Consider the following 26,168-nt stretch of genomic DNA (forward strand, 5'->3'; position numbering starts at 1 on the left):
GTTGAATAGTTTCACCCGTAGTTTGATGAACGACTCTTTCACGACCTCTCTCTTTTGTAGACGCGTCCGTTCTCCTCCCTCTCCCTTGTTTCTTTCGGTTCGCAAGATGTGCACAAACAAGTTCGTTACGAGAATCATGACATTAAACGGCTACGAAAGATCAAACACTACTAGATCCACTCGTCTTCCCTTAGAAGATCCCAAGCGTCTTGAAGCTCTCCCTCTTGGTCCAATCCTCGTAGTAAGCCGAAACGGAGGGATCGAGCTTGGATCCGATGGCCTCCTCGAGCTTTTCGATGGATCCTCCGGCGGCGGTGACGACTCGGGCGAGCCAGGCGATGGCGTGGACTGGAAGGGGAGAAGCGATCGAAGGAAAGAACGACGCGTCAGTTTCGAGCTCGCTCGGAGTTGGCAGACTGGGAACGGGAGAATTCGAGGACTGAAAAGTCGTGAACTCACAATCGACCTCTCCGGGCTTCTCTCCACCGAAGTAAGGACCCTTCCTTTCGCTGAGGTACTTGGGAAGAGGGCCGGTCAAGAAGGATCCGACGGCCTTCCAGAGAGCAGCGGCCTTTCCGTAGTAATCCTTCAAGGTAGCCTCGTCGGGAGATCCATGGTAGATGCTAGAATTAGAAAGAGGGGAAACGAGTCAGTCGAAGAGCGACAGAGCGAGACGAGAGGAGAAGGAGGGCGAAGACTCACTTGTTGTAGAAAGAGTTGTAGGCGATCTTCTTCTCGTAGAAGGACTTGAGCTCAGGAGGAGAAGAGGCAGCATACTTCTCGAGAGCAGCTGATTCACAACGATGAGAGGGAAAGGAAGCGCGTCAGTTTCGACGCGTCTTCGCAAGAACCACTGCGAAGAGTTACAACGAACCTTGTCTCCCTTTCCAGTAAGCTCCAGGGACGTCTCCAGCCTTTCCTTTCCTCTCCTCGTCGTTTCGAGAGTAGTTCAGGAGCAGGTCGTTGGGATCGATGGTGTCCTCGTGGAGAGCTTCGATGATTTCAGGAGAAGCAGGCTCCCAGGATTGAGGAGCATTGGGAGCGTTGGCGATGAGGTACTTGACGACTTTCTGTAGAAGGCGAGAGAGACGTGTGAGATCGGACGGAGGATAAGATGCAAGGGAGGAAGAACGAACGGTGGTGTTGTCCAACACGTCGCCCTGGATGTCGACGAGAGTAGGCAGAGTTGCGGCAGGGTTGAGTTTGACGAACGAAGGAGCGAAGTTTTGTCCCTCGAGGAGAACGGTCTCCTTGACGTCGAAGGCCTGTGAAGAGAGAGAGAAGGTCAGCTTGAAGAAGGGTTGAGAGAAGAGAGGAAGGAACGAGACTGACGTCCTTGGGGTAGTTGAGCTCGACGATAGCGAGTCGAGGAGCTGTAGACCAAACGGAAGCGTCGAAGCTGTAGAGAAGAAGCAGATGAAAACGAGAGTCAGCGAGGTGGGTGAGAAAGCAGCTGTATGCGAAGTGTTAACCAAGCGGAAACGAGTCCATCGATGCTCTTCGATGGGGAGGAAGGCCGAGATGGTGAGCTCACTCTTCCCTCCCTCCTCCTCCATCCATCGTCCTCCTTCCAGCAGCTCCTCCTCTTTCTCCCTCTTCAACAAGTCACCCATTCACCTCTTCTCTACCCAACAGCACTCAAAACCCTGAAGCTTCCAGCTCGAGGAGATCCTTTCAATCCTTCCGATCTGCCCACCCAGTCCTCCCTCCCTCTCTCCCTCCCTGACCCTTGTTTCGTTAACCCAGAGAACTCACGTGTAAAACTGAGGCTTAGCGAGAGGAGTAGACATTCTAAAGGGCTGGTCTGTAAGTTTGGACTGGGTTTTGAGTGTGAGAGACTGTTGTGGTTGGGGAGGAACAAGAGAAAAGCAGCAGTCTTTTTAGAGTCTTTCCCCTTCTCCATCCACGTCAGCCGAGGTCTCCTTCTTTTCCTGGAGGGACTCTGCTTTCGCCCTCGTTGGAAGTGTTACGATAGTCAGAGCAAAGGAGTTCAGAAGCCGAATGAGAAGTTCCATGCTGAGAGGTTTAGTAAAGAATCCGGTCAATGGAACGAGGGGGAGGAGGGGAAGGAGAGGAAGGAGATGGTGAGCTCGCACTCGCCGCTCTTCCTCCTTGCCCCCCTTTGCTCTCCTGGAGACGCGCGGAGATAGAGTTGTGTTTCGCTTCTTCGTTCAAAGACCTATATACAGGCGAATAGGATGAGGCTGAGAGGGATCAGAGCTCATCCGAAATTGAAGCCGCAAATCTGTGCGCAAAAACATCTTTGGGACGCGTCGTCGAGAGTCCAAGAAAACAACAATCCCCATCGTCAACAAAGAAGTAAACAAGATTCAGAGAAAAAAATAGGGCTAGCGTTCGTAAAGTATGTACTAGTAAAATGGGTATACCCTGAAGAAAAACAAAACAGACACAAGCGGGGAGAAAACAACCAAAAGAGAAGAACCCAAAACCGACGCGACGCCGACTTTCCCTCCATCAAGCAGCCGTCGCACTCCTCACCCCCTGCACCCCGAGCCCAGCCTTCCAGGCCTCGTACCTCCGTGATTTCCTGGACGACTTCCTGAATTTCGGATTGGTAGAAGGATTGTTCTCGACGGAGGGCGACGGCGTTGGGATCGTTGGAAGGGAGTTGAGAGATGGCTGTCCAGGTTTCTCCGAAGAGGGTGAGGGTGGAGATGAGTTCGAGGAGGAGGGTCTTGGCGAGTTGGGACGCGAATCGGGTTCGGAGGGGAGCGAAGGGAGACTTGGTCGTCGCCATTGGGAGGGGAAGAGGAGGAGGGTTGAGGGACGAGGTGGAGGGTGCGAAGAGAGGGGAGGAAGGTGCTGTGCTTTGATTGGTAGAGTGGGTAGAAGATTTTGGTGACCGAAAGAGGATGGTTCGTAGTTGTGGTGGAGGTGGAGAGACGCAAAGCGTTGGCGGTGGTGATGCTCGAGTTTCTTCGACGAGGAGCTGGGATTGGGATCGAGGAAGGCGGAAGGGATGTTGTGAGGAGGAGAGGCGAGGAATAGGGAGTTGTTTGAGGGGATTGGTTAGGCGAGATGATCCCCTCCGAGATGCGATTCGAGGCGGAGGGAATAGCCTGAGAAGCTTGTCGAACGAGGGCAGCGTCCGAGGAATCGGAGCCTTCTCGAGATCGGCTGGCTGCTTCTTGACTTGCGATGCCCTGAGAATATCAAGAACATCGACGAGAACGAAGGTCAGTAAAAGCAAGAACTGAGGCTCGACTGAGCAGAAAGGACGACACTCACGGTCGCCCACTCTTTCCACTCCTTGCACGCTCTTCCCCTCCTCTTCCTTCGACCTCGACCTCTGCAACGCCCCCCTATCCCCTCCCGAACCCACTCTCGTTATCTGAGACCAGTCCATCTTCGAGCTCGAACTGACAGCGGGAAGCACGGGCGACGACCCAGCCGTTCCTGTTCCTCCTCCCTTCTTCCCTCGAGACGGAAGCGTTGCTGCTCCCTCCATCGGTCGGATTGTAGGCGCCACCTTGGCATTCGATGACCTCCTGAGACTGAGGAAGGAGAAGAGCGGCTTCGACGCTGGTTGCTGAGGAGGAGGAAGAGGTCGTTTCGACGCTGCGACGGTCGGTGGAGAGGGAGGTCCAGAGTTCAAGAACGAGAGGAAGTCGTTGTTGTTCGTCTTCGCAGCTGATTTCTTGGAGAGGAAGGAGAACTCGTCTTCCGAGGAGAGGGAGTCGTCCGAGGAGAGAGGATCGATCTCCTTGACTGCCTTCGATTTGCCCTTTCCGTTGGTCGGCGAGCGAGGGAGAGTGGTTTGGAAGGCGTCTTCGAGGTTGGATCTGGCTGGTCCGGTGTTGTTGGTGGAGAGAGAGGGAGAGGAGGGCTGGTGGAGTGATCTTGAAGGGGATGAGGAAGCGGTGTGACTGGGGAAGTGGTGGTGAGGGGAACTGTTTGGCGTCGACGACGAGTTCTGAGAGAAGCGAGCCACGAGAAGGAAGCTGGTCAGTCAAGATCTCGGCTTGTTCGACTCGACGAGGAAGACTCACAGGTGTTCTGACCTCCATCTCGAAAGACTGAACCTCCGAGGTCGACTTTGAGAAAGACTTCTTGCCCTTCAGCTTCCCATCTTCCTCGAGACGCTCGACGTCTTCTTCAGGGACCGGATCTGAACCTCTCCTGGTTCCACCATATATATCTATCGCAGAATTGCTGACCGACGACCTTGGAGGACTCTTTGAGGAGCTGCTGTTGTAGGAGGAGGTTCTTGAACGGGATGGAAGAGGGAGGTTGTCTGAGAAGGATCGTCCAGGAGATCGAGGCGGCTTCGAGGCGGGAGGAGGGTGAGGAGGAGGAGTCGAGAGCGAGAGCTTGGGAGGTCGATGGGGTGACGTCTTCGAAGTTTTTCATCTCTTGTCTCTTGATGGAAGGATCGAGCTCTGAGGAAAGGGCAGAGAAGAGGGAAGGGGTCAGCTGGTGAAGAAAAAAAGGGGATCTGAGGCGAGAGGCACGGCGAGGTTAGGGTGGGTTTCGACAACGAGCTCTTCCTCCATTTCCTGGTCCACCTCAGAAGCTGCTTTGGGTCTGTGAACTCTCCTCTCCACACAATCCTCCCGTTCCAAAGTGGAAGATCCGGTTCATCCCTCAGCTCAGGCCAGGGAAGCCAGCGATATGAAACCCAGGAACCATCTCGAGACCGTCTCGTCGGAGGAGGAGCTGAAGTGGAAGCAAACCAGCAGATTATCAAGACTGACTCGCCTTCTTATCTCATGCTCCAACTCGAGAGTAGCCTCTTCGAGCTTGGAAGTTGGTCTGTTGGGCATGGTTGGAAGGAAACGAAGAAGGGAAGAGGGGAGGGAAGGGTGGTTTGATTGTTGAGCTCGCTTCGTTTCCTTTTCTCTCTGCTTTGCTCCAGAGCTAACAGAAGAAGAAGAAAGGGTCCCTGGATGATACAGAAGAAAAGAAGGAGAGGTCAGCTTATATACAGAGGAAGAGGGAGCAAAAAGAGAGAAGAACTCGCCTTGAAGCAGATGGGAGTCGAGAGGGAAGGAGGGGACGGTGAAAGGGGCGAGCTTGCCCTTCTTCCCTCCCGAGAAGGCCGTGCTTCGTCCCTCTATCTCTTTGATTCCCTTGAGATTTGTTGGAGCAAGACAACGATCTATACAATCACAGTATTGAGGAACAGGATTTGTTCAAGAAAGTTTGAAGCAGGGGGAAGCTCAAACAATGTGAGATCAAAACGACGCGCTCCCGTCGAGGCTTGGTCCGTTCTCAAATCGTTTCTCTCTCGCCTCGAGTTCAAACAAGATATCTAATCCTACAGTATGTGAGAAGCAAGATCTACCAACGAAGCACGAAAGAAGAGAAAATCGTAAAAAAACACAAGAGCTAAAGCAAAACCCCTTCCTTCCCTTAGGCGTACCCCCACTTCCCTCGACCCTTCGCCCAAGCGTCCAGCTCAACGGTAGGCTCAGTCTCCAGTCCGCTCTTGAGGTGTCCAGCAGCTAGACCAGCGACTCGTTGATCGGCGTGGAGGAATCCGACTCCTGATCCTCCGACGGCGGTGAGGTAGGGAGCGAACCCTGCTGAGGCGAGGGAAGCGACGAGGGTGTCGAGAACGGAGGCGGGGAGGTCTGTGAGAAGAGGAGAAGGGGAAGAGACGATGAGCTTTGGGTGAGATGGGAAAGAGACAGAGGGACGTTGAGACGAAGACTCACGATCAGGAATGAGAGTCACAGCGCAACCTCCTCCACCCGCTCCCGTGAGCTTGGTGTGAAGGTTGAAGGGCGCCGACGAGGTGAGAGAGATGATCTTCTCAAGCGAAGGGTGCGAGACTCCGAGAGCGGCGAGGTGGAGGTGGTTCTCGGTGATGAGACTCTGCGAAACAAGAAACAAAGAACGAGAAGGAAGATCAGCACTTTGTTCGACGCGACGAGAAGACGAGGAAACGAGAGTGGACGAACCTCGAGACCCTCAATCAACTCCTCCCTTCCCATCTCAGCGTCACTCAAACACCTCTTGGCCTCGTCCGAGATGGACTGGATAGCCTCGAGGATGGGCTCGATGACCTCTGGCTCCTTTGCGAGTCGAGCTCCGACGCCAGCAACCAGAGACTTGGTGTCTCGTCCGACTCGAGAATCGGTGATCAGGAATCGAACGGAGGCGAAGCTGCGAGGAAAAGGAAACGGAGGAGAAGTGTAAGCTCGAAGTCGACAAAGAGACGAGGACGGGAAGAACGAGACGAACCTCTTCATCCCCTCCATTCCTCCCTCTCCTCGCTGAGGCGTCGTCTTCCTGAACGCGACGGCTCCTCCCCTCACACTGACGGCGTTATCGATCCCACTGGGGTTCCCGTGGATGACCTTCTCGGACAGGAAAGCCCACTTGTCGATGATCTCGATGGAAGCAGCGTCGATGGCTCGTCGACCGTTGTGGGAGATGTGGATGTGCTGAGCGGTCGCTGGAGCAGGAAGACGAGGAGGAGTGATGACCTTGTGGTGAAGGAGAAGAGCGAGGGAGATACAGGTGGAATAGGCGGCGGAGGAACCGAGTCCAGCTCCCATGGGGAGGGCTGAACGAGCGGTGAAGGTGACGGAAGATCTGTTCGAAGGGAAGGAGGAGAGGCGAAGTCAGCTCGAGGAAAGACGAGGGTTCCGACGAGACGTTCAGAACTCACTGGTCTCGTCCAGTTCCCAACAGAACCAGCAGGTAGAGGAAAGCAGCGACCGAGACCTTCTCCCTAGGTCCAGACGAAGCCTCAGCGAGCTCCTCGACTCGGTTAAGGAGGATCTCGTCGAGAGCGATTGGTGCGGTGTCGATGGACCATGAAGGAGCGAGATCCCAAGGAAGAACCGACGACTCCCACGTTTGCGAGAACTCGAGATCAGGCAGAACGAGGGTGACTTTCGAAGAGGAGGTGGTGGAAGGAGGAGAGGACGTGAGGACTCCGTAGCATCGAAGGTCGACCGACGCGGCGATTCCAGTCTGGGAACGACGAAGAGCAAAAGGAGAAGCCAAGTCAGCCTTTTGCGAGCTTGCAGGGTACGAGAAGCAGAAATGAGAAGAGAATAATAGAGTATAAAAGAACTTCTGCTGAAGGGTCTACAGGAAGAGCGAGATACGGGCAAAAGCAAAATGCGAAAGAGAGCGGGCGTCGAGCGACGAAGATACAAAATGAAACCTAGATGCGAGAGAAGATTACAATAGGGAGAAACCAAGGAGAGAAAGAGAAAGAAGAGGAGAGGTTCTTAAGAACTCACAACACCGTGAACGACAGCGTGCTCTCCGAACAAGATGACCTTCCCAGGCGCCGAAACCGCAATCTCCTCCTTGACCGCCTCCTCCTCCCTGAGCGTGATCTCAGCAAGAGCGGCTGAGATGTCGCTGGCCGAAGGTCGAACTCGCTCGAAGGTCTGAGCTCGCTTGATGACCCACTCCTCGTTGGCGTGAAGGGGGGTAGGGAGGGCGTGGAAGGTATCGATGAAGGGAGCGGAGGGTTTGGATCGGATGGCTCCCGAGTCGAGGAGGGAAGTTTCGAGGTCGTCGATGAGGTCGTGAGGGTCCTCGATTCCGATGCAGAGACGAATGAGATCCTCGGGGAGTCCTCGCTCGGCTCGAAGGTGGGCAGGGATAGAGGCGTGACTGTTCGAGCGGGAACGAAAGAGGGAAAAAGTCAGTCGTTCGTTTCGGCTCGAGACGCGACCAAGTGCAGAGGAACCAAAAGAAGAACTCACCTCATCAAGCAAGGCATACTGATCAAACTGTTAACGGCTCCGAAACTGACACTGATCCCCCAAATCCTTGTTCCACTGACGATTCCCTCACTCAGGACGACGTCGCCAGTCTCGAAACTCATGACTCCTCCCGCTCCGGTGGCCTGCTTGAAGTGAAGCTCGTGTCCCGGATCGGCCTTGAGTCCAGGGTAGTGGACTTTGAATCCGAGGGTGTGAAGGTAGGTGGCGATGAGGTTGCAGGAGGCTTGCTGACGATCCATTCGGAGAGGGAGGGTTTTGACTTGGGGGAAGGAGAAGAGAGGAAGGAGAAAGGGTCAGCTACGAGAGAGCGTCGAGGCGAGAGAAAGGAAGCATGAAACTCACGTCCTCGAAGGAGCAGGAAGCAGTCGAAGGGAGCGAGAGCAGTTCCCATAGCGTTGACGAACCACGAGAGTCGCTGGAGGAGAGAAGAGTTGAGGAGGGAAAGGAGAGTTCAGCCCAAATCGACCTTCGACGAGACTCTCGCCCTCTCAACCCAGAAAGCACCACGAAACTCACTTTTCCAACCTCCTCAGTCCTAGCAGTAACGATTCCAGCCATCAAGTCGTGGTGTCCACTGAGGAACTTGGTTCCAGAGTCGTAGCAGATATCAACGCCGAGGTCGAGAGGTCGCTGAAGGTAAGGCGACATCATGGTGTTGTCGGCGACGATAAGAGCGTCCTAAAAACGAGTCCAAAAGAAGTACACGCAAAGATTAGCGTTTCCTTCCTCGGTAGCAGCGAGACAAGACCTCGAAGAGCAAGAAAAGAAGAGGGGGAGGGAAGGAAACGAACGGGAGCACCAGCTCGAACGATCTCGACGATGGCCGCGATGTCGGCGATCTTGAGCATGGGGTTGGTAGGACTCTCGAGCAAGACCATGGTGACCTTGTTCTGTCCGGGGATAAGGAAGGGAGCGAGCGCAGCCGCATCGGAGGTGTTGCAGTGGATCACTTTCTGTTATCGGAGGGAAGGAAGGAGGGAGGGAGGGAGGGGAGGGTGGTTCGATTAGCGCCGTTTCCCCTTCCAGCTTCTACCAACGTCGAAGAAGGAAACTTCAACTCACGACTCCTCCATCGGTTCCAAGCCATCCTAGCAGTCTGTTGGTTCCACCGTAGAGATCGTCTCCAGCGAGGACGGTATCTCCAGGTTTGACGAGTCGAAGGATGAGGTCGAGGGCGGACATTCCCGAGCCCACTGCATGAGCGGAAGCTGCTGAGGAGATCTTCTTGAGATGGTGCTCTGAGAAACGAAGGAGGGAGAGGGAGAAGAGGAGTCAGAGACTGGTCTCGAGAGGTGTTTGGGGCACTCGAGAGAGGAGGAAGGAAGGGAAGGGAAGGGAAGGGGAAGAAGAGCTCACCTAGGAAACTCCTGGTTGGGTTCCCCGACCGACTGTAATCGAACTGTCCTCCCATTCCTTTGAAGGTAGCAGTCTGGTAGATGGGCACACTCGAACTACCATGCTGATCTCGTAGACTCGGAGAAGGGTTCTCTACCGTAGCACTGCGAAAAAGGGCGATTCAAGAAACACCATCAGCTCTTTGAATGGAAGAGAAAGAAGCACCGAGAGAAGGGGACCAACCATTCTGTTGCGAATCTCCAGTTGCGACGAGAGGAAGGAGGGAGGGAAGAGGATTCAGAGAGTTCGGATTGAGCGAGAGAGTCGGGAGGGGTGTTGAGCGAGGAGAGATCAGGTTCGGGAGACATCTTTGTTGAGGAAGAAGGGGAGAGGAAGGGATGGAAGTTGGGAGGGAGTCAGGGAGGGAGGAGGGAGAAGAGAGAGGTTCGTTTGGAATTTGAGATGTCGTGCTCGAAAGAAACGAGAGAGCGGCCGACCGAAATTTTCCCTCTGTTTTGCATCAGTCGAACAGCTGGGTTGAGTACCTACGCATCCGAGAAATCCAAATCTGAAAGAAAAACCAAGCGATTCGCCTCGAGACGGAAGAAAATCAACGATCAAGCTCCTCCCCAAAACCGCGTCGCGCTCTGATCCATTCCGCAACGACTCTTTCCATCTCTCAAAGAAGGCTGCTGCCTTCTCTCTCCGACCCTTTTCCCGAAAACACTCAACCCTCTTCATCAGATCTTCCTCTAGAATTCAACCGTTCCAGCGCCTCAGCCTCCCTTTTCTTCGCCCATTGATCCGCTAACCTCTTCCTCTCCCTCGCGACCCTCAGTTCCCTATCCGCTCCTTTCTCGCTCCTGAACCCCTCGGTGATCTCCTCCCAGTACGGCGGTTGGTAGCCTTTGAGACCTAGGTAGATGGCTGTTCCGGCGGCCATTTGGAGGGCGACCTAGATAATACGTCGAAAGAAAAAGGTGAAAGACTTCAGCTCGAGAGGAGGGAGGGAGGGAGAGAGGGAAGGAGGGGAAACTCACGCCGACTTGAGTAGTTCTGTTGTTGGGCGTGACACCGTGCATCTTGTCCCATAGGTTACCAAACTTCATTTCTCGTTGAGAGGATGGTCGTCGTGGTTAGAGGGGATCGGAGAGAAAGAAGGACAGATCTTGTCGAGTTTTTCGGCATCCGTTTGGCGACAACGACGACGCGTCTGTCCTCTCCTTCCCTTTCCTCCAGCTTTACTCTTGAGATGTCATAGCAAGCGGATCAAAACCTCCGGATTTTTTTTCTTCTTCGTCCCTACTCTCAGTCCAGCTGTAAAACTTTCCCTTCTTCAAAACCCAAGGGCTTCAACGCGCAAAGGTTCCTCTGACGCGTGCCCGTCCTGTTCGTCTCTTCGTTCCCTCCCTCCCTCTCCTCCCCTCCTTACTGCCTCCTCCCCACTCTCTTCCCCACACAGCGCTGAAACGACAAAAAAAGAACATATAATGATCCAACCAAGATCTCCCTTCCTCTCCCTGTCCCTCTCCTCCCTCCTCTCTCGTCTCGTCTGATCAACTCGCCCGATCCTTGACGACCTGCTTCACTTTCGCCTGCACCCCCCTCGCTCCCTTCCCTGCCCAGCCGATCCGAGTCATGTACGCCACGAGCTGAGCGAAACGAGAACATCCAAACCAAAAAGAAAGGGAGTCAGTGTCAGTCTGGGATTCTGCGAAAGAAGCGCAAGGAGAGGAAAGCGAAGAAGGGACGCGAAGACGTGGGATGGATGGATTGAAAAGAGGGACCCACTTTTGGGAGCACAGCACCTGTGAGAGCTAGTCGGAGGGGAAGGAAGAGGGTTTTGTGGATGGTGTAGGCCTGAGGAGACAGCACGGAAGAAGAAGAGAGCAAAAGAGAGTCAGTAAAAAAAGAGGAGGGAAGGAAGGAGATGTTGGGTTGTTGAGCTCGTAATGAGAAAGGAAGGAAGGCAAGGAGATGATGGGCTTTGGGGATTCGGATGGATGGATTTCCTTCGAGAGGGGTGCTGAGGAGTCTACAGAGAGACTTGAAAGCTCTACTTGAAGAAATTTCTCCTTCTGCTATAGCAGAGCGTCCTTCTAGGACCAGCGACTCTCTTTCCCTCGTCATCTCTCCTCCTCCTCCTCCTCTCTCCTCCCTCTCCCAAACCCCTCCAAAGAAAAAACGACCTCTCTCACTCACCACAGCAACCTGAGTCCAAACGCCTCCCTTCCCACCACCCTTCCTCACCTCCTTCTCCTCCGTCGTCAACTCCTTCATCTCCCAGCCCAACTGCTCGTACCCCCATCCAACGACCTTCCTCTCCACCACCGCGACTTTATCCGCTCCAAACAATCCTACGCCAACGAACGCGACTCCGAAATCCAACAAGCCGAGGATCGTATACGTTCCTACGGCCCACCAGCCGTATTTCTTGGAGAGGTGCTTGAACCGTTGGGAGAGGGACGGGTTGGGAGGCAGAGGAGGCGAGTCGTCGGAGTCTGGTGAGTCGGAGTCTTCGTTTTGGTGGTGTTGTTGTTTGCGATTCGATTCGGATTCGGTTCGTTTGGAAGAAGAAGTGGTGGTAAGAGGGACGTGAGAGGAGTAAGGTCTACGAGCGAGAGAAGTGCTAGAACTTGTTGGGAGGAGGGACGAAGGGGAAGAAGATCGAAGGGAGGTGAAGGAGGGAAGGAAGGACGAAGGTCGAAGAGCGAAAGATACTCCTCCGCCTCCTCCTCCTCGGGTTAGGGATCGAGAGGAAGAGGAGAAGATGGAAGAGAGGATCGAACGGGAGGACATTCGAGCGATCTCTGGTTGGTTTTTTTTGAAGGAGGGAGGGTGGCTGTTGGGAAGGAGAAGGAAGGGAAGGGTGGGTCGATTGAAACGAGTTGAGCTTCGCCTTCGCTCGAAAAGTGGGCAAGGGCCGCGTCGTCGCCGGCCAGGTTTTGTTTTTGTTTGTTTTCCTTTCCTGAACTCAAGTCTTATTGAGGATACCTACCTCTACCCATCTCGCGTTTTCCTTTTTTTGGGGGGGGGGCTCGAGGGAAGGAAGCGTTCTCTCTCTCTCTTCTTTCCGCCGTCGCTCGTTTCGTTTCGTTCCAAAAAAGAGCATGAACCATTTCCCTCTCTCTCCTCCCACAATCCCCCCCCCCCAAACTAATGACCCGGCATCCGAACCATAGCAGGAATCGCCTTTCCTCTCGGTCGCTCCTTGATGACCCTGATCAAGCACAAACCAAACCGAAAGTCAGCTCTCGAGTCTCCTCCCTTCTCCGCCTTCTTCTCTCTTCTCTTCCTCCTCCTCGTCGTCGTCGTAAAGGTTGGAAAAAAGCTGCACTCACTCCTTGTTTCCATGCTTGTGTCCGTTGGGTCCGGCCTTCCTCGTCCTGACTCCTCTGGTGAGCCATCCCCAAGGCGACCGAGGGTCCATGTTTCCCTTCGACTTTCCTCGTCCTCCTCCGTGGGGATGATCGATGCTGCGAAACGAGGGGAAGAAGGAGAGTCCGAGGAAGAAGAGTCAGGAACGGAAACGTGAGAGGAGGAGAAGGGAGAGGAAGGAAGGAAGGAAGGAAGGAGGGAGAGGAAGGGAAAGAGAGGGAAGGAGGGTAGAGAGAGAGAGAGAGACGACGGACGTGTTCATAGCCATTCCTCGAACCTTGGGTCGTCGACCGAGGTTTCGGTTTCGACCAGCCTTCCCGAGGTTTCGTTGGCCGTGGTATTTGCTTGAGAAAAGGGGAACGAAGGGGCGAGGTCAGCAAAAAAAGGTTTCGAGGGGTTCAAATCGAGACGCGTCTCGTTCTCGTTCTCGATCTCGATCTTTACTCACTTGGAAGTCTGCCCGATCGTACAAGGCGCCAAACTCGAAATCCTCCTAATCTCCCCACTCTGCAACTTCACATGCGTGATCTTCAACCCGTCCAACCCAACCTTCTGATGCCCAATCACCTCCCCCGAACAACCCCCAGCTCGACAAAGCATCATCGTCCCGTCCTGCTTCAACGCGATGTTGTGGATCGGCTGACCCAAGGGAACCAACCCTATCGCAACGACGTTCCCAGGCTTGATGATGACGGATCGAAGCAAGTTGAGAGCGAACGAAGGGGTGGATCCTCCTGCTCCCGCGTCGTGGTAGGCGACCGTCCCTGGGAGTCGACCTGTCACTCGCAGAGGGAGGATGGAAGCTGGTTTGGGACGAGGAGGGAGGACGCTGAGGTGGGCGGTGGAGTAGGCGGGGGAGTCGCGGATGTGGAAGTCGGCGAGGGCGGGAGGGGCTGGGGAGGAGAGGTAGGAGGCGGGGAGGAAGGAGGAGGAGGAGTCGGTGGCGAAGGCTGCTGAGACGTCCTCGTCGACCCATTGGGATTCGTCGTTCTCGGCTTGGACGATGGATTCCGAAGCGGTAGGGTGGGGAGAGGGAGGAGCGGAGATGGAGGAAGGGGTGTTGCTGGTGGTGTCGTCGGAGGAGGAGGAGGAAAGGAGGGAGGAGGGAGCGGCGATGGAAGGAATGAGAGGAACCTCTCCCTTCGCAACGACCATTCCTCTCCTCACCGCTCTCAGGTAGTCAACCTGAGCCTTAGCGTTCTCGATCTTCAACTTCTCCCTCTCCTCCTGCTCCAGAACCAACTTCTCCTTCGCCACCTTCGTCGCAATCTCGTCGTCCCACTTTGGCACCAACCCCTTGGGCACTCCGGACCTGAAACTCTCCACCACATCTCCAGCTCTCAACCCATCGGGAGCGATGATGTAGCTCCATCCTCCGTGAGGTCCTTCTCCCGTCCTCGAACGAAGCAAGGCGATGTGGGCTGAACGATTCGGGTCGAACTCGATTCGAACCACGTCCTGAGGTCCTCCTTCCATTCGCAAGTAGTCGATGTGACGATGACGACGTTTGGCTCCTCCTCCGATACCTCGAACTCGAAGTCGTCCGGTCAAGCGATCTCGTCCTCCTTTTTTACGGACAGGGGAGGTGAGAGGGAAGAAGGGTCGGCCGGGGAAGAGCCAGGGAGAGTAGGGCATTTTGAGATGACGGAGACCCTGAGAAACAGCGGAACAGAAAGAGAACGCGAGTCAGTCAGGGTCGTTGAGATAGTGGAAGACGATGTCTGTGGGTGCTCGAGGCAAAGGGAGGATATGGAAGGAAGAAGGGAAGAAGGTGTGAGAGAGAAAAGTCGAGCTCGCGAGAAACGATCGTCGATGCATTTCTCGATGCCAGAGATATCGGAGGTCCGAAATGCATAGCGAGGAGTAATCCTATGTCTACTAGCTCTCGTGTGTTGCCCTAGGAGGAGCGGAGGAGGAAGGAGTGGTCGAGAAATGAAGAGTCGTTGGAGGGGAAGGTCGACGTCGACGTTCCTTCCCTTCCTCTCCTTCTTCCTCCTCGTCTGACCGACCATCTCGAGCTCTACGAAGACCACTTCCAGGTAGGTCTGGCTCTGAAGGACAGTCCTCGATCACTCCAATCTCTCCCAGTCTCCAAGACCCCAGCTTCTCCCTCCATCCTGCCCTTCTTCCTCCCTTCCTCCTCGATCCCGAAAAAGAAGACGAGGCGAGACGTGAACTGAAACTCACAGCAGTCTTTGGCACTCCCCAGTTTCCATGGAACTTGAAGATAGGCAGAGCAGCTTCGTTGTCTCCTGCTCTTAAGGGTGCGTCTGCTTGAGTTCCTTCTCCTGCTGCCATGATGGCCGCTTCCTTCAAAGCTCGAGCTGAACGAGCGGAAGCACTCGCTCCGGCTCGTGGGAGGATCGTCGAGGCATGGCGAGCGAGGGAGGGAGGGAAGAGGAGCGACCGACGAGCGAAAGGTCGCATCGTGAGGGAGGGGGGGGGAGGGTCGTCCGAGAAGGAGGGGGAGGGAAGGGAGGACGGAGGGGAGGGGAGGGAAAGGAAGGGAAGGGATGGACGGTTGAGGGAAAGGCAAAAAGGTGAAGTCTGGGTTAGAAACGAGTTGTAATCGGAGTTTGAATTTAAGTAAGGGAAAGTAAGCCTCAAGCTCATCGAGTCTTTCTTGCTCAAAACCACCACCGCACTCCAGCTCGGAGTTCCCTGCTACTCTCCGTTGAGGTTATATTTCGCCGATCATGTCTCTTCTCTCAAAAAGGTGAGTAGCCGCTGTTCTTAGCTCTCGGAGGCTCGTCGACTCGAGCTCACCCTCTCCCTCCCTCCCTCCCTCCTTCGTGCAGTACCTTCTACCCTCTCCACTCGAATCCTCACCACCTCCCACCTCAGACTTCCAAAGTCACCCGTTCAGTAATCGATCAGCAACCGAATCTCAACTCGGACGACGATGAAGGAGAAGAGGGAGGCGGAGCAGCAGCGACCTTCGAGCGAGACGTCGAAGGAGAGAAGCTGCTCATGAGCTTGCTCGCAGGTGAACTGCAGCAGCAGCAACCAGTTCACGTCATGGACGTAGATATGGAGGAATCTTCTGCGAGTAGTAGCAAGAAGAGGAAGGTCGAGGAGGAGTCTGCTGGGGAGAAAGAGGAGGAAGTCTTTGGTGAGCTTGACTCTTGAGGGAAGGAGATTTTGGGTTGAGCTCGAGTCTTTTCGACTGATGAGCTGACCTTCCTTCCTTCCTTCTCCTTCCTGCTTTTGTTTGGCCGACTTGTAGAGTTCCGTCTCCTATCCTCTTCCAAACCCAACAAGAAGATCGCTCTCTACCCTCCAGCTTCAGCTCTCTACGTCCCGTTCGTTCCTCCCTCTCCTCCTTCACCGTCGCGTTTCGCTCACCTCGATCTTTCTCTTTTTCTCTCTGCAGCAACCCCCGAGACACACCTTTTTCCGACGATAAAATTTCCCTCCTCCGATCTCAAATCCAAGCTTCCGCTGTGGACGCAACCTGGGTTGTTTCTCAGTCTCTGCTTCGACACGACGTGCGTTTCTTTTCCGCGTCTCTCTTCTCTTATTCCTCTTTCCTGGTTCAACCCTTGTCAAGATTTCGAAACTGATACTTTACTCTCTCCAACCTTTTCTCTATCGCAGGCTCCTCCGTCTCATCCCTCCCAACCCTACCTCCTCTCTTCCTCCCAACCCACGCCTTCCTCCTCCACCTCAACCCAACCCTTACCAACGTTCCTCGTCACCTCCCTGTCCCGCCAACCCAGCACCAACTACTTTTCCAAACATCTCTCGCCGGAACCACAAGAGGAACGTGGGCCCGGAGGTCATTTACCGTGCGCTCAGTTCGACGTCGAACGCGTCGCTCTTCCTTCAACAACAAAAACAACAACACCAGCCGAAGCCGCTTACAAACGACCCGAATGGTTCACTCTCCCTCCTCCCCGTCCTAACACCCACTCGACCTCTTCCTCCTCAACCTCTCCTCCAAAGAAGAAGAAGAAGAAGAAATCCCGCCCTCCTACGAAAGCTCACACCACCGCCCCCGCTCAAGCACCACCGATGTTCTACCTCCCTCCTGTACCGACTCCCTCAGCTCCCGTCGGGTTGGGCGGCAAGTCGCGCGGGTACGGATGGGGTTACGGAGCGGGGAGGGAGGAGCTCTGGGGAGGGGAAGAGAGAGGGTGGGTGAGGGATCGGATGGTGGACGGTTGGGTAGGGGGAGGGAGAGGGGAGGGCTGGTGGGGGAAGGGAGGGAGGGTTTGGGGGGAGACGCAGCGGTAGGGTCAGAGGAGGGTGGGTGAGAGGAATTGGGAAGTTGAGAACGCGTCGGTTTCGATTCGGACGCGTCTTTCTTTTTATGTGTAGAATTCGAGCACGTTCGCGAGCCTCTTGTCGAGATGGAAACGTCTCTACAGCTTGTACACACACGCAATCGGGGATCAAAGACTTCTCTCTTACAATCAAGAGAGCCAGCAGACGCGTTCGATGAACTTGTGTTGGGCGCTCCTCCTCGTCGTCTCTCTCTCCTCGTCTGCCTTCAAGGTGGTCCCTCGGGGGTCTCCAAGCTCGCATGTCTATTATTCGGAGAATACCCTCTCCCACTTGGAAGTTCTCTTCTCTTCCCTTCTTCTCTCAGCACTCCTTGCTCACCCTCGACGCGTCGCATCTAGTCGAACGTGTCCGTCCGCTCGCCTTCGCTCCCTCCGCTCTACAAGCCTCCCGATCAGAGACACGTTTCAATCTCCGAAAAGCTCAAAAGGGAAAACCCGAAGAGAGGGAAGGAGCTCTGTGAGGGAAAAAGGACGAGTAGTCGAACGTGGGCCTCATATCGACCCACCCCGAAAGGGCAACGTTCGCTCGCCTCTCTCTTCCTTTCCTTCAGTCCAGCCTTTAGATTAAAAAATGAAACGTCCCTTCTGGTCCTCGTTGTTGTTGTTCTTTCCTCCCAACCACCACCAGTCTTTCTTTTCACTTGCGTTCTCAAGGAAAGAAAACCTCTTTAATCCTCCCTCTGACGAGCCCACCCTCCTCCTCGAAATGAGCCCACCACCGCTTCCCTCCTCCAACACGCTCCCTCTCACTCCTCCTTTCTCCCCTGTCACCACCACCGCCAACGACCAGCAGAACCCTTTCCACCCTCTCAGTCGAGTTGAGACTTTAGAGCTTGACGCTCAACCACGCCTTCAAGAGGAGTATAACACGGACGAAGAAGACCCAACGGACTCGGAGGACGAAGACGACGACGACGACGAGATGCTGCCTGCTTCTTTCACCAACAACAACAAGTTTATGGACGGAGAAGGAGAAGGGATTGGAGGATGGAAGGAGAAGGGGACGGGAGGGAAGGGGAAGCTGAGGGTGGTGATCGTTACAGGTGAGTCTTGTAGGAGAGAAGAGAGAGGTCAAGGGAGGGAGGGAGGGAAGGTGAGAGAGGGGGCGAGCGGCTGGCTCGCTTCTTGGGGAGGAAAGTTGGTAGAATAGGACGGGGAAAGGGCGCATACATCCATCTATGCGCTTGGATTCTGCACTGCTGGATCTATGGGATGTGTAGGAGGATCAGAAGGAAAGGGGGCCACCAGCGCGAGCTTCTTCGCCTTCCTTCCCTTCCTTCTCCTCTCCTCTCCTCCTTCTCTTCGATCCTCCGAGACTCCCTCCTGACGACTTTTTTTCCTTCCTTTCATCTCCTGGATGCACAGAGAACTTCCTCCCAAAAGTCGACGGAGTCACTCGAACGCTCGCTCGTCTGCTGGAGCATCTTCACAACGAAGGGCACGAAGCGCTCTTGTGCGGACCTGAGACTGGGATGGTGAGGCTAGGCTTCTTTCTCGCTTTCGTTTCGGATCTGGATAGACATCGAGAGACTGATGCGGAGACGGTTCTTGCGTTGTTTTTCAGTCTCACTACGCTTCCCATCCTCTCGTTGGAACTCTCGGAATCCCTCTCGTCGTTTACCCTGGGTTGAAGCTCAACTTCCTCAGACCAAAGTTCATGAGGGAGATTGAGGAGTTTGTGAGTCTCTGTTCTCACTGTATGAACTCTCGATTCGTGATGAGCTCTCGCTGAACCTGAGTTTTTTTTTGCTTTCGTCTCTACAGCACCCAGACGTGATCCACATGGTGGTGAGCTCGACGCTTCCCCTTCCTTCCCTCCCTCCCGACACACGTTCAATGCTCGCTCGCTCTTGAACTTCACTGACACCCCCTCTCTCCTTTCCTCTTTCTCTCTCCTCTGGCTGAACTCAAAAAGGACCCTGTGAGTTTACCTTTCCTTGCCTCCTGTCCTTCGAACGTGGTTCAGCTCGCACCTCCTCTTCCCTGCACCTCCTCTCTCGCTTTTCGAGCGATCGGGCGCTCCCTTCCCCTTTCCCTTATCTCTCTTTGCACCCACTGATATTTTCTCTCGCTCTGTTTTGTTCGTCGAACGCAGATCTGGCTCGGAGGTCAAACGCTCATGGGTCTCGAACTCGGATGGGCTGGAGAGCAGTGGGTGGGGGAGAAAGGGCCTGGAGTGGGAGGTGGCTTGAGAGGTGCGGTGGTGGCGAGTTATCATACGTGAGTACGAGTTTTTCGCTTTTCGGTCAAGAGGTGGGCGATGAGACGAAGGGCTGGAAGGTGCAGAACTCGAGGCGGGGGAAAAACGAGGAAGGAGGAGACGGAAGCTGAACGCGTCTCGTTCCTTTGCTCTCTCTCTCTCTCCCACAGAAACCTCGCGACCTACGCTACTCTTTTCGGATTCCCATGGTTCGAGCCTATCATGTGGGTTTGGCAACGATGGCTTTACTCGAAGTGAGTTTGATCCTTCCCTCGTTCTCTCTCTCTCTTCTCACCGTCCTCGAACGCGTCAAAACCTTGGCTCGTACTGATCCCTATCTATCTTGCTTCCTCCCTCCTTCTTCATTCGAACCTACCTCTCTCAGATGTCTCCTCTACCTTTGTCCCTCCCAATCAACCATCGACATGCTCGGCTCTCACTCCCTCCCCAACGCTCGAATCTGGTCACGAGGAGTCGATCTCACGCACTTCAACCCTGGACGAAGGAGCGCTACCATGAGGAGGAGCTGGGGGATTGTTGAAGATGCTGGAGTTGTTGGAGAGTCGAGGGAGCAGGAGAAGTCGGTGCTGGGTGGAGGAGGGTTGATCACGCCTCCGACGAGTCCCGAGTTGATGCCTCTTGGAGCGGGAGCTTCGGTGGCGGTAGAGGAGCTTGGAAGGACGGCTGTGCTATATGTTGGAAGGATGTGAGTCTTCTTCTTCTTTTATCTCTTTTTCGTTCGAGAAGGGCAGAACAGTCGAGGTCGTGTTTGAGACGCGTCGAAGGCTGACCTCTCTTCTTCGTTTCCTCGTCTTCTCAGATCCTGGGAGAAGAACCTCCTCCTCCTCCTCCACGCCCACTCCCACCTCACTTCCCTCCTCCCTCCATCAACTCCTCTTCCCAAACTCGTCTTCGTCGGCGATGGTCCCGCTCGTCAAGATCTCGAAACGTTCTGCCACGACAAAGGAATCGACGCGACCTTCATGGGCCACCGAACCGGAGAGGATCTCGCCGAATGCTACGCTAGTGCAGATCTCTTCGCTTTCCCTAGTTTCACCGAGACGTTTGGTGAGTCGACTTTCGTTCTTCGAGCTTCGCTTCCCGCCTCACTTCCGGCTGTCCGAGCTGACTTCTCTTCCTTCGCTCGTTTTTTTCCTCTCTCTTTCAGGCCAAGTCGTCCTCGAAGCTCTCGCCTCAGGTCTTCCAGTCATCGGTCTCGACGCCGAAGGAACTCGAGATCTCGTCTCCACCGGTTCGACAGGTCTCCTCCTCCCTCTCCCTCTCGGAGCCAAAGATTGGCCAGCAGCGCTCAAGAACGTCAAGTCTGCTACCTTCACTCGAGCCGCCGAGGACTACGCTGTCCTTCTCGCTCGATTGATCTCGCCGACTGGAAGTGGAGAGAGGAGGGAGATGTCGGATCGAGCTGCGAAGGGAACGAAAGGGAGGACGTGGCATGAGGTGAGTTTGGGACGAGCTTGCTTCCCTCGTCCTCTCTCTTTCGACTCGAAACGCGGTTTGCTGACTCTCTTCCTTTTTTTTTTTTTTTTTTTTTTTGGACTCGCTCGTCCTCAGGCCATGGAAATGTGCGTCTCAGGCTACCGAGAAGCCATCACCCTCTCGCAAACTCGAGCGGCTCTTCTTCGTCGAAACGCCTTTGAACGCCAACAGCAGCAACTACAGTCTTCGGTGCTCCTCTCGGACGATAACGGACGACCGATACGAGCCAAGGTCGGAAGGGTGCTGGGGAGACTGAGGAGAGGAAGGATCTCGCCGGATCAGCAGGCGTTGCATCTAGGAGGAGGGAAGGAGAGGTCGGAAGCGGTGGGTGGGGAGGGGGAGAATGGAAGGACGGGGAGGGAGAGGGAAACTATCTGGAAGCTGAGTGAGTACACTGTTCGATCTGTCCTGGGCTGAAGGAAGACGCGTCGAAGAGAGCTCGAAGACTGATCGTTTCGTTTCTTCTTCTCGTCCTTCAGAGTCCCTCGCCAAGATCCTGATCGTTCTCTGTGAGTTCATGCCTCTACGTTTCACTTCGAACGAAGCGTGAAAACTGACCTTTCTCTCTTCCTCGCCACCTTCCAGACCTCCTCTACGTCTTTTACTCTCGCGTCTCGCCTCTCACCTCCTCCTCTCCCTCTCGTACCGCCATCCCGACTGCTACCCTTACCTCCGCCTAAACTTCTTCACCCTCGCTTTTTCTTTCTTCGTGTTTGCTTCTCCCGCTTCCTTTGCTTGCTCCCTTTTTCTCCCTTGTAACGTCTCTAGTTTATTGCTCGTTCCCGCTCTCTCTCCCCTCCTTGTTGCTGCTTGCTCTCTGTCTCTCGTTGCTTTCAATCCACTAGATCGCCTCTTTCCGTATAACTTTATACCCTTCTCTCTCTCTCTCCCTACAGACCCGCTACCCTAGATAACACACCTACCTAACACACTGCTCTGCTCCCTCTTCTTCTCGCTGCGATAACTCCTGGTCTCTTTCCCTCTCTTCTTCACGATCCTTGCTAGTTATTTTTCTTCACGACACACGACTGATTCGATGCCATAACGTTCTCTTTCAGCTTGTTCGCTGCCTGGGTTCTTCCAGGGGAGGGAGGAGGAGGGAACGAGGAAAAGAGGAAGTTGAACAACATCGATCATCTCGTTCGACTTCACCCTTCGCTTAGACCTCGACTACAGCGCCTAGCCAGACTCTTCCGCCTTTCTCTACTTGGCAGCAGGCGCGTGGACGGGGAAGTAGGGTTCTGTAGGGAAAGGTTCGACGACGAGAGACGGCGGGACCGTCAGGTCAGGTCGTTCGACGGTTATCTCCACCAGATCCCCTTTTCCTGCTGCGAAAAACATACCTAGTGCGTTCAAGACGTCTTGCCTCTTCTGGAAGGTACTCTAGATAAATACGAAAAAATTGAGAGAAGGAGTCATTACTCTGTGAGAAGTAGACGAGTCGAACCAGGCTTCGACTCGACGAGCTGACCCGTTTCCTTCCTTCTTGAAGTAACAGAGAAGAGAAAGAGAGAGAGCTGAACTTACCTTCCCTTCATCTCCCTCCACCTTCTCAGGATTCACGAGCGTACTCTGAACCACGGTGACCTCGTAGGCAGTGTATCCGTCTTCCGGAACGCAGAAGATGCTGATCTCTCCTCCTGTTCCGACCTCCATCGAGACTCCCTCTGGCAGGCAGACGTTGGGAACGTAGCATCCATCTTCGGTGAGATCGTCCTCCTCTTCAGGTTCACATTCCCCCAGGTAGGAGACGAGAGCGAACTTGGCTTCTTCGTTGGCTTCGTTGAGGGAAAGGAAGACCCTGAAGGGGATAGGGGTCTGAGGATGTCCGTGCCTTCTGTCGTCCGCCTCCCCGAGGAAGTTTTCGATGGTGGTGATGAAGACGATGTAGACTGGGGTAAGCTTGGATGAGGAGGAAGTAGAAGACATCGGGGAAATGGACGGGTGGTGGTTTGGTGGCGAAGAAGAGGACGAAGCTCGCTCTTCGAAGTTGGAAGTCCAGTTCTGCGCTGGAAGAGATCGAAGACGAAGGCTGTTGAGTGGAGATTACTAGATCTTCGAGGAAAACGAGAGATATCGAGCCAAGGGGTCTCGAAGAAAGCAGGGTAGCAGGTCAGAGTTTTTTGAGGTCAGGTTTGAGGGCGAGGCGAGGCAAGCGTCTTTCGGAAGGCGAGTAAACCCTCGCAATGAACAATGGTAGTACCCTGAAAGTTCATCAGATCGAGTAGTACCTGATTCGATAGAAACGATAGGGCCAAGAAGGGAAGAGGAGAGCGACTTGAGTCAGTCACGGAGACAACGAAGAAAGAAAACCTCGACGTCGCGTCGTTTCCTCTTCCCTCGACTCTCGCTTCCAACTTCTGCATCTCGTCTCTTGACGCAAAAAGAGGTGACTCACCGATCTCCGATATCACCAAATCCAGGCTTCACAACCCACTCCTTCTCAACCCTAGAAACTTCTCCCATCGAGACCTCCTTCCTCACCGCCGAGGAGGGAGGGTGACTGATCTCGATCAACGACGAGTCGACCTGCGAGGTGACGATCCGAACCAAAGGGAACGCTCGTCGGAGAGTCTCGATAGCTTGAGGGGTGACGATGAAGGTGAGGAAGAGGATCTGGTTCTCTGGAACGTGGTGGTCGAGGAGGACTCGGATGGCCACTGATGAGCGAAGGAAGGAGGAAAGAGGATCGTCAGTTTCGAGAGAGTAGGATGGTAAGAGGAAAAGAAGGTAGACTAACTGAGTGCCGAAGCTCCAGTACCGATCTGAGAATCGAGAAGAAGGACCCAGGACTTCTCTGCTGTTCGAGCGGACTTGAGGACGGCGGGAAGGGTTGTGTTGTAGAGGAGAGGCTCTTGGGTCTTCTCGTCGTTCTGAGAAGACGAGAGAGGAGATAGGTCAGCTTTAGGAATCTTAATAGATGCAGAGTCGGGAATGCGCACATGGATGAGGAGAGATCCAAGACGAGCGTCGGCGACGACGCGACGAAGACCCTTCTCGAGAGGTCCTCCTCTGCAAAGCCAGGGAAGAGAGAAAGAGAGTCAGTGCGAGCATGGATCAGTGAAGGTATTAGACAGAAGGACTCACGATCGAGCGACGGAAACACCGATGACGTCCTGCAAAGCAAGAAGGAGGAAATGAAGTCGCGTCAGAGCGTCGTTCGTTTTGACGACGCCAATTCTGATTCCCATCACACGACGCTCACCGAGCTCACATCTAGAGCTTTTCCTATAGTCTCTAGATCGAGGGGAGTCGTGACCGGTTGATCCCGATACGGCAGCAAACTGAGCGCCTTTTCGACGACGCTGAGTTGAGGAAAAGAGAGGTCGACTCCGGTCAGCGACGAGTCGTGGGATCGTTTCGTTGGAGGGTTGAAAGATGGACTAACAGGGTGGCTAAACGATCACTGAACTGGATGAAATCATCTCGGTTTGTTTCTCGATCCCTGAGGAACGTGACAAGGACGGAGAGGCCAGAGGTCTGCTCGAGGCGAACGAGGTTGGGAGGAGAGGAGGAGGAAGGAGTGTTGGTGCCAGGGGAGGCGGTGGAAAGTTGGGATCGGAATCGGAGGGATCGGTCGGAGAGTTGACGACGGATGTGAGTGACGATGAGCTCGACGGCGACTGAGGAGGGAAGGCGAGGAAGGACGCTCGAATCAGCAAGAGGTCGTCGAGAAAGGAGAAGACAGGTAGACTCACCGTTGTTCTGAGCTCCTGGGACGATGATGTCAGCGAACTTGGAACTCGGCTGCACGAAGTTATCGTAACTTGGCTTGACGAATCTGGAAGGGGAGGAAGGGAAAGACGCGTTGAGTTGAGGTCGAAGACTCGAGAAAAGGAGATGATTGTAGAGCTCACCTCAGATACTGATCGATAATACCCATCACGTCTCGTCCACGCTCCTCGACATCCCTTCGAATCCGACGAGCGAGCATGAGATCAGTCTGAGAGAGAAGAAGGAGAGAGGGGTCAGCCGTCCGCAGAGGAGAACGCGTCAACTCGACGAAGAAGGCTCACGTCGCACTGTGAAACGAAGAGGAAGTTGGGTCAGTGAACGAACGCCACATTCGAGCTTGAGAGAAGATGCTTACGTTGACGAAGACTAGGTAGTTCAGAGGGAGAAGGAACGCGTCAGACCAGGATCGACCGAAGGAAGGCAGACGGACAGAACGAACCTTTCAGATCGAACAGCTCCCTCAAGCTCTCATCCTGAAGAGCAAGAATTCCTTCGACGATGATAACTGAAGCTCCGTAGAGGTACTGAGTCTCCGGTAGACGTTGATGGGTCACGAAGGAGTAGATGGCTGAGCGAAAGAAGGAACAGAGAAAGATGATCAGCGGACGCGTTGTAGGAGTGGAGTTTCCTCTCGAGTTGCTTGGACTCACGAATCTAGAAGTGAGCAGCAGAGAACGTAGATATACGGTCAGCGTGCGACTTCTCATCCAGGAACTCAACGTGTCGAAGCGATCTCGACTCACCTCAACACTGTTCCCCAACCTCAGCTCCTCCAGCACCTCCTTGAACAGTCCAAAGTCAATCGCACTAGGATGGTCGAAATCCAACTCGTTGGCGAAAGCGAGATCGATCTCGTCCTGCTCGTGGTACCGGTAGAACGAGTCTTGAGAAAGGATCAAGACGTTGGGGACGTGGTCGAGGAGACGGAGAATTTCTCGAGCCACACTCGTCTGGATTGAACGAACGAAACAGTCAGGTCTGTAAGAGCGTCTTGGGAACGTATAGGAGCGATGCTTACCTTTCCACTAGCACTTCCACCAGCGATTCCGATGACAAAAGCCGGACGAGCCTGACCGGTTTGATCGTACCTGGTTGAAGCCGGAGAGAGGGCAAGAATGAGCTTCTAGTAGGACAGTTGCGATGCTGAAGGATCTCCTAAGAGTGACTGTACATACCACGGAGGTCTGATTTGTAAAAGCAGAGCAAGGAATAAGTCAGTCAACTGCTCGAAGGACGAATGAAGGAGGGGAGGGTTTGACGTGAAAGGACGAGGGGAGGCGGGGAGGTGAGCTCTGCCCTCCTCCATGGCAGAACTTCAGAAGCGCAGGGACTCGAGCACCCTACGGCAACATCTTCTCCTTTTCTGCTCTGCATAGGTCAAAGAAGATCTGCGACGAAGCTCAGGGCCATCGAGCGACTTCGGTTTTGAGCGAAGGGAGGAGGAATTGAGCTCAGCCTCCTTCCCTCCTCCTTGCCAGCTTCTGCCACACCTCCGCCAGTACACGGGCTTCGAGCACCAGCCCATAGATAGCTGATCCTACCTCCTACTCATGTCCCAGAGAAGTCTAGAGCTTCAAGAAGCTCTCCCGTTCTCTCTTCAGCCTCGCCCAGCCCAAGCCCCCTCGCTGCAATCTTCCTCCCTCCCTCCCCTCCCTCGTTCAATCTCCGTCGTTCTGTTCCCTCCTCTTCACCCAAGCTCAAGAGCAACAACAAGAGAAGAAAAGATACTCACCTTCCGAAACTACTCCTCCCGAGCACTACATTCTTACTCTGACTCTGGACCTTCCCCTTCTTTCCTGTCTCGATGTCGGGAGTGTTGCTGCCGCTGGGAAGGCGAGAGAGGGATGGGGAGGGAGCGTAGATCATCGATGGATCGTGAAGCACAGGGTCGTGAACTCGAGCCGCACTGGGAGAACGGACTGAGGAAGGCATAATGGCTTTGAGGGTGGGTTGGGGTTGAGGGTAAGGGAGAAGGAAGGAGAGAAGCTCGCGTGGCCTTCTCAGATCATTCTTCAGCCCTGC

At 54.5% G+C, this 26,168-nt stretch overlaps 8 protein-coding genes across 8 annotated transcripts; 1 reads left to right on the forward strand and 7 right to left on the reverse strand.

The window, feature by feature from the left end:
* Positions 1–121: 121 nt before the first annotated feature.
* On the reverse strand, positions 122–2,081 carry BDY24DRAFT_389865 (glutathione S-transferase family protein). The gene is made up of 7 exons (XM_076640593.1): positions 1,756–2,081; positions 1,333–1,399; positions 1,137–1,265; positions 875–1,070; positions 703–790; positions 460–623; positions 122–348 (listed from the first exon to the last, which is right to left on the reverse strand). The coding sequence occupies exons 1-7, from the start codon at positions 1,788–1,790 to the stop codon at positions 191–193; spliced, it is 837 nt and encodes a 278-aa protein (XP_076496547.1). The 5' UTR covers positions 1,791–2,081; the 3' UTR covers positions 122–190.
* A 169-nt stretch (positions 2,082–2,250) lies between these two features.
* BDY24DRAFT_389867 (uncharacterized protein) lies at positions 2,251–3,542 on the reverse strand. Its single transcript, XM_076640594.1, has one exon. The coding sequence runs from the start codon at positions 3,467–3,469 to the stop codon at positions 2,309–2,311; it is 1,161 nt and encodes a 386-aa protein (XP_076496548.1). The 5' UTR covers positions 3,470–3,542; the 3' UTR covers positions 2,251–2,308.
* Positions 3,543–5,100: 1,558 nt separating this feature from the next.
* BDY24DRAFT_389875 (Cys/Met metabolism PLP-dependent enzyme-domain-containing protein) lies at positions 5,101–9,316 on the reverse strand. Its single transcript, XM_076640595.1, has 11 exons — positions 8,778–9,316; positions 8,507–8,668; positions 8,232–8,393; positions 8,058–8,130; positions 7,695–7,974; positions 7,221–7,602; positions 6,638–6,945; positions 6,208–6,561; positions 5,925–6,129; positions 5,679–5,838; positions 5,101–5,594 (listed from the first exon to the last, which is right to left on the reverse strand). The coding sequence occupies exons 1-11, from the start codon at positions 8,895–8,897 to the stop codon at positions 5,374–5,376; spliced, it is 2,427 nt and encodes an 808-aa protein (XP_076496549.1). The 5' UTR covers positions 8,898–9,316; the 3' UTR covers positions 5,101–5,373.
* A 1,290-nt stretch (positions 9,317–10,606) lies between these two features.
* NAT2 (Nat2p) lies at positions 10,607–11,849 on the reverse strand (the record flags this gene model as incomplete). Its single annotated transcript, XM_076643450.1, has 3 exons — positions 10,607–10,702; positions 10,842–10,910; positions 11,253–11,849. The coding sequence occupies 3 exons, from the start codon at positions 11,847–11,849 to the stop codon at positions 10,607–10,609; spliced, it is 762 nt and encodes a 253-aa protein (XP_076496550.1).
* A 292-nt stretch (positions 11,850–12,141) lies between these two features.
* Positions 12,142–14,950, reverse strand: RML2 (mitochondrial 54S ribosomal protein uL2m RML2). The gene is made up of 5 exons (XM_076640596.1): positions 14,616–14,950; positions 12,877–14,081; positions 12,683–12,772; positions 12,392–12,526; positions 12,142–12,270 (listed from the first exon to the last, which is right to left on the reverse strand). Exons 1-5 carry the CDS (start codon positions 14,853–14,855, stop codon positions 12,207–12,209), a joined length of 1,734 nt encoding a protein of 577 aa, XP_076496551.1. The 5' UTR covers positions 14,856–14,950; the 3' UTR covers positions 12,142–12,206.
* A 2,379-nt stretch (positions 14,951–17,329) lies between these two features.
* On the forward strand, positions 17,330–21,469 carry BDY24DRAFT_389910 (glycosyltransferase family 4 protein). Its single transcript, XM_076640597.1, has 13 exons — positions 17,330–17,757; positions 18,080–18,189; positions 18,279–18,392; positions 18,479–18,502; positions 18,630–18,635; positions 18,810–18,934; positions 19,085–19,168; positions 19,300–19,620; positions 19,735–19,982; positions 20,083–20,372; positions 20,487–20,796; positions 20,891–20,920; positions 20,997–21,469. The coding sequence occupies exons 1-13, from the start codon at positions 17,421–17,423 to the stop codon at positions 21,089–21,091; spliced, it is 2,094 nt and encodes a 697-aa protein (XP_076496552.1). The 5' UTR covers positions 17,330–17,420; the 3' UTR covers positions 21,092–21,469.
* Positions 21,470–21,604: 135 nt separating this feature from the next.
* On the reverse strand, positions 21,605–22,340 carry BDY24DRAFT_441625 (uncharacterized protein; the record flags this gene model as incomplete). Its single annotated transcript, XM_076644630.1, has 3 exons — positions 21,605–21,652; positions 21,755–21,794; positions 21,939–22,340. 3 exons carry the CDS (start codon positions 22,338–22,340, stop codon positions 21,615–21,617), a joined length of 480 nt encoding a protein of 159 aa, XP_076496553.1. The 3' UTR covers positions 21,605–21,614.
* A 258-nt stretch (positions 22,341–22,598) lies between these two features.
* On the reverse strand, positions 22,599–26,108 carry BDY24DRAFT_351689 (uridine kinase family protein). The gene is made up of 16 exons (XM_076637722.1): positions 25,879–26,108; positions 25,322–25,330; positions 25,165–25,234; positions 24,886–25,096; positions 24,586–24,714; positions 24,502–24,512; positions 24,428–24,433; positions 24,269–24,354; positions 24,110–24,192; positions 23,800–24,034; positions 23,617–23,716; positions 23,499–23,527; positions 23,354–23,423; positions 23,152–23,284; positions 22,810–23,071; positions 22,599–22,642 (listed from the first exon to the last, which is right to left on the reverse strand). The coding sequence occupies exons 1-16, from the start codon at positions 26,076–26,078 to the stop codon at positions 22,627–22,629; spliced, it is 1,650 nt and encodes a 549-aa protein (XP_076496554.1). The 5' UTR covers positions 26,079–26,108; the 3' UTR covers positions 22,599–22,626.
* Positions 26,109–26,168: the final 60 nt, after the last annotated feature.

This window comes from Mrakia frigida (assembly GCF_051309035.1).
Source record: "Mrakia frigida strain ATCC 22029 unplaced genomic scaffold BDY24scaffold_16, whole genome shotgun sequence".
NCBI lineage: Eukaryota > Fungi > Basidiomycota > Tremellomycetes > Cystofilobasidiales > Mrakiaceae > Mrakia > Mrakia frigida.

Coding starts and splice junctions, on each gene's coding strand:
- BDY24DRAFT_389865 (XM_076640593.1), bottom strand. CDS start 1,790: ATGTCTACTCCTCTCGCTAAGCCTCAGTTTTACAC. Junction 1,400..1,755: donor GCTAAGCCTCAGTTTTACAC/GTGAGTTCTCTG, acceptor TCTTCTCTACAG/CTTCGACGCTTCCGTTTGGT. Junction 349..459: donor GAAGCCCGGAGAGGTCGATT/GTGAGTTCACGA, acceptor CTCCCCTTCCAG/TCCACGCCATCGCCTGGCTC.
- BDY24DRAFT_389867 (XM_076640594.1), bottom strand. CDS start 3,469: ATGGAGGGAGCAGCAACGCTTCCGTCTCGAGGGAAGAAGGGAGGAGGA.
- BDY24DRAFT_389875 (XM_076640595.1), bottom strand. CDS start 8,897: ATGTCCGCCCTCGACCTCATCCTTCGACTCGTCAAACCTGGAGATACC. Junction 6,562..6,637: donor TTGGGAACTGGACGAGACCA/GTGAGTTCTGAA, acceptor CCCTTCGAACAG/ATCTTCCGTCACCTTCACCG. Junction 6,130..6,207: donor GGAATGGAGGGGATGAAGAG/GTTCGTCTCGTT, acceptor TTTTCCTCGCAG/CTTCGCCTCCGTTCGATTCC.
- RML2 (XM_076640596.1), bottom strand. CDS start 14,855: ATGCGACCTTTCGCTCGTCGGTCGCTCCTCTTCCCTCCCTCCCTCGCT. Junction 12,773..12,876: donor ACGATCGGGCAGACTTCCAA/GTGAGTAAAGAT, acceptor CCTTTTCTCAAG/CAAATACCACGGCCAACGAA. Junction 12,271..12,391: donor CACAAGCATGGAAACAAGGA/GTGAGTGCAGCT, acceptor GTGCTTGATCAG/GGTCATCAAGGAGCGACCGA.
- BDY24DRAFT_389910 (XM_076640597.1), top strand. CDS start 17,421: ATGAGCCCACCACCGCTTCCCTCCTCCAACACGCTCCCTCTCACTCCT. Junction 18,393..18,478: donor TGAGGGAGATTGAGGAGTTT/GTGAGTCTCTGT, acceptor TCGTCTCTACAG/CACCCAGACGTGATCCACAT. Junction 19,621..19,734: donor GTGCTATATGTTGGAAGGAT/GTGAGTCTTCTT, acceptor TCGTCTTCTCAG/ATCCTGGGAGAAGAACCTCC.
- BDY24DRAFT_351689 (XM_076637722.1), bottom strand. CDS start 26,078: ATGCCTTCCTCAGTCCGTTCTCCCAGTGCGGCTCGAGTTCACGACCCT. Junction 24,715..24,885: donor GGGGAACAGTGTTGAGGTGA/GTCGAGATCGCT, acceptor TCTTTCGCTCAG/CCATCTACTCCTTCGTGACC. Junction 23,285..23,353: donor TTGGATCTCTCCTCATCCAT/GTGCGCATTCCC, acceptor TCGTCTTCTCAG/AACGACGAGAAGACCCAAGA.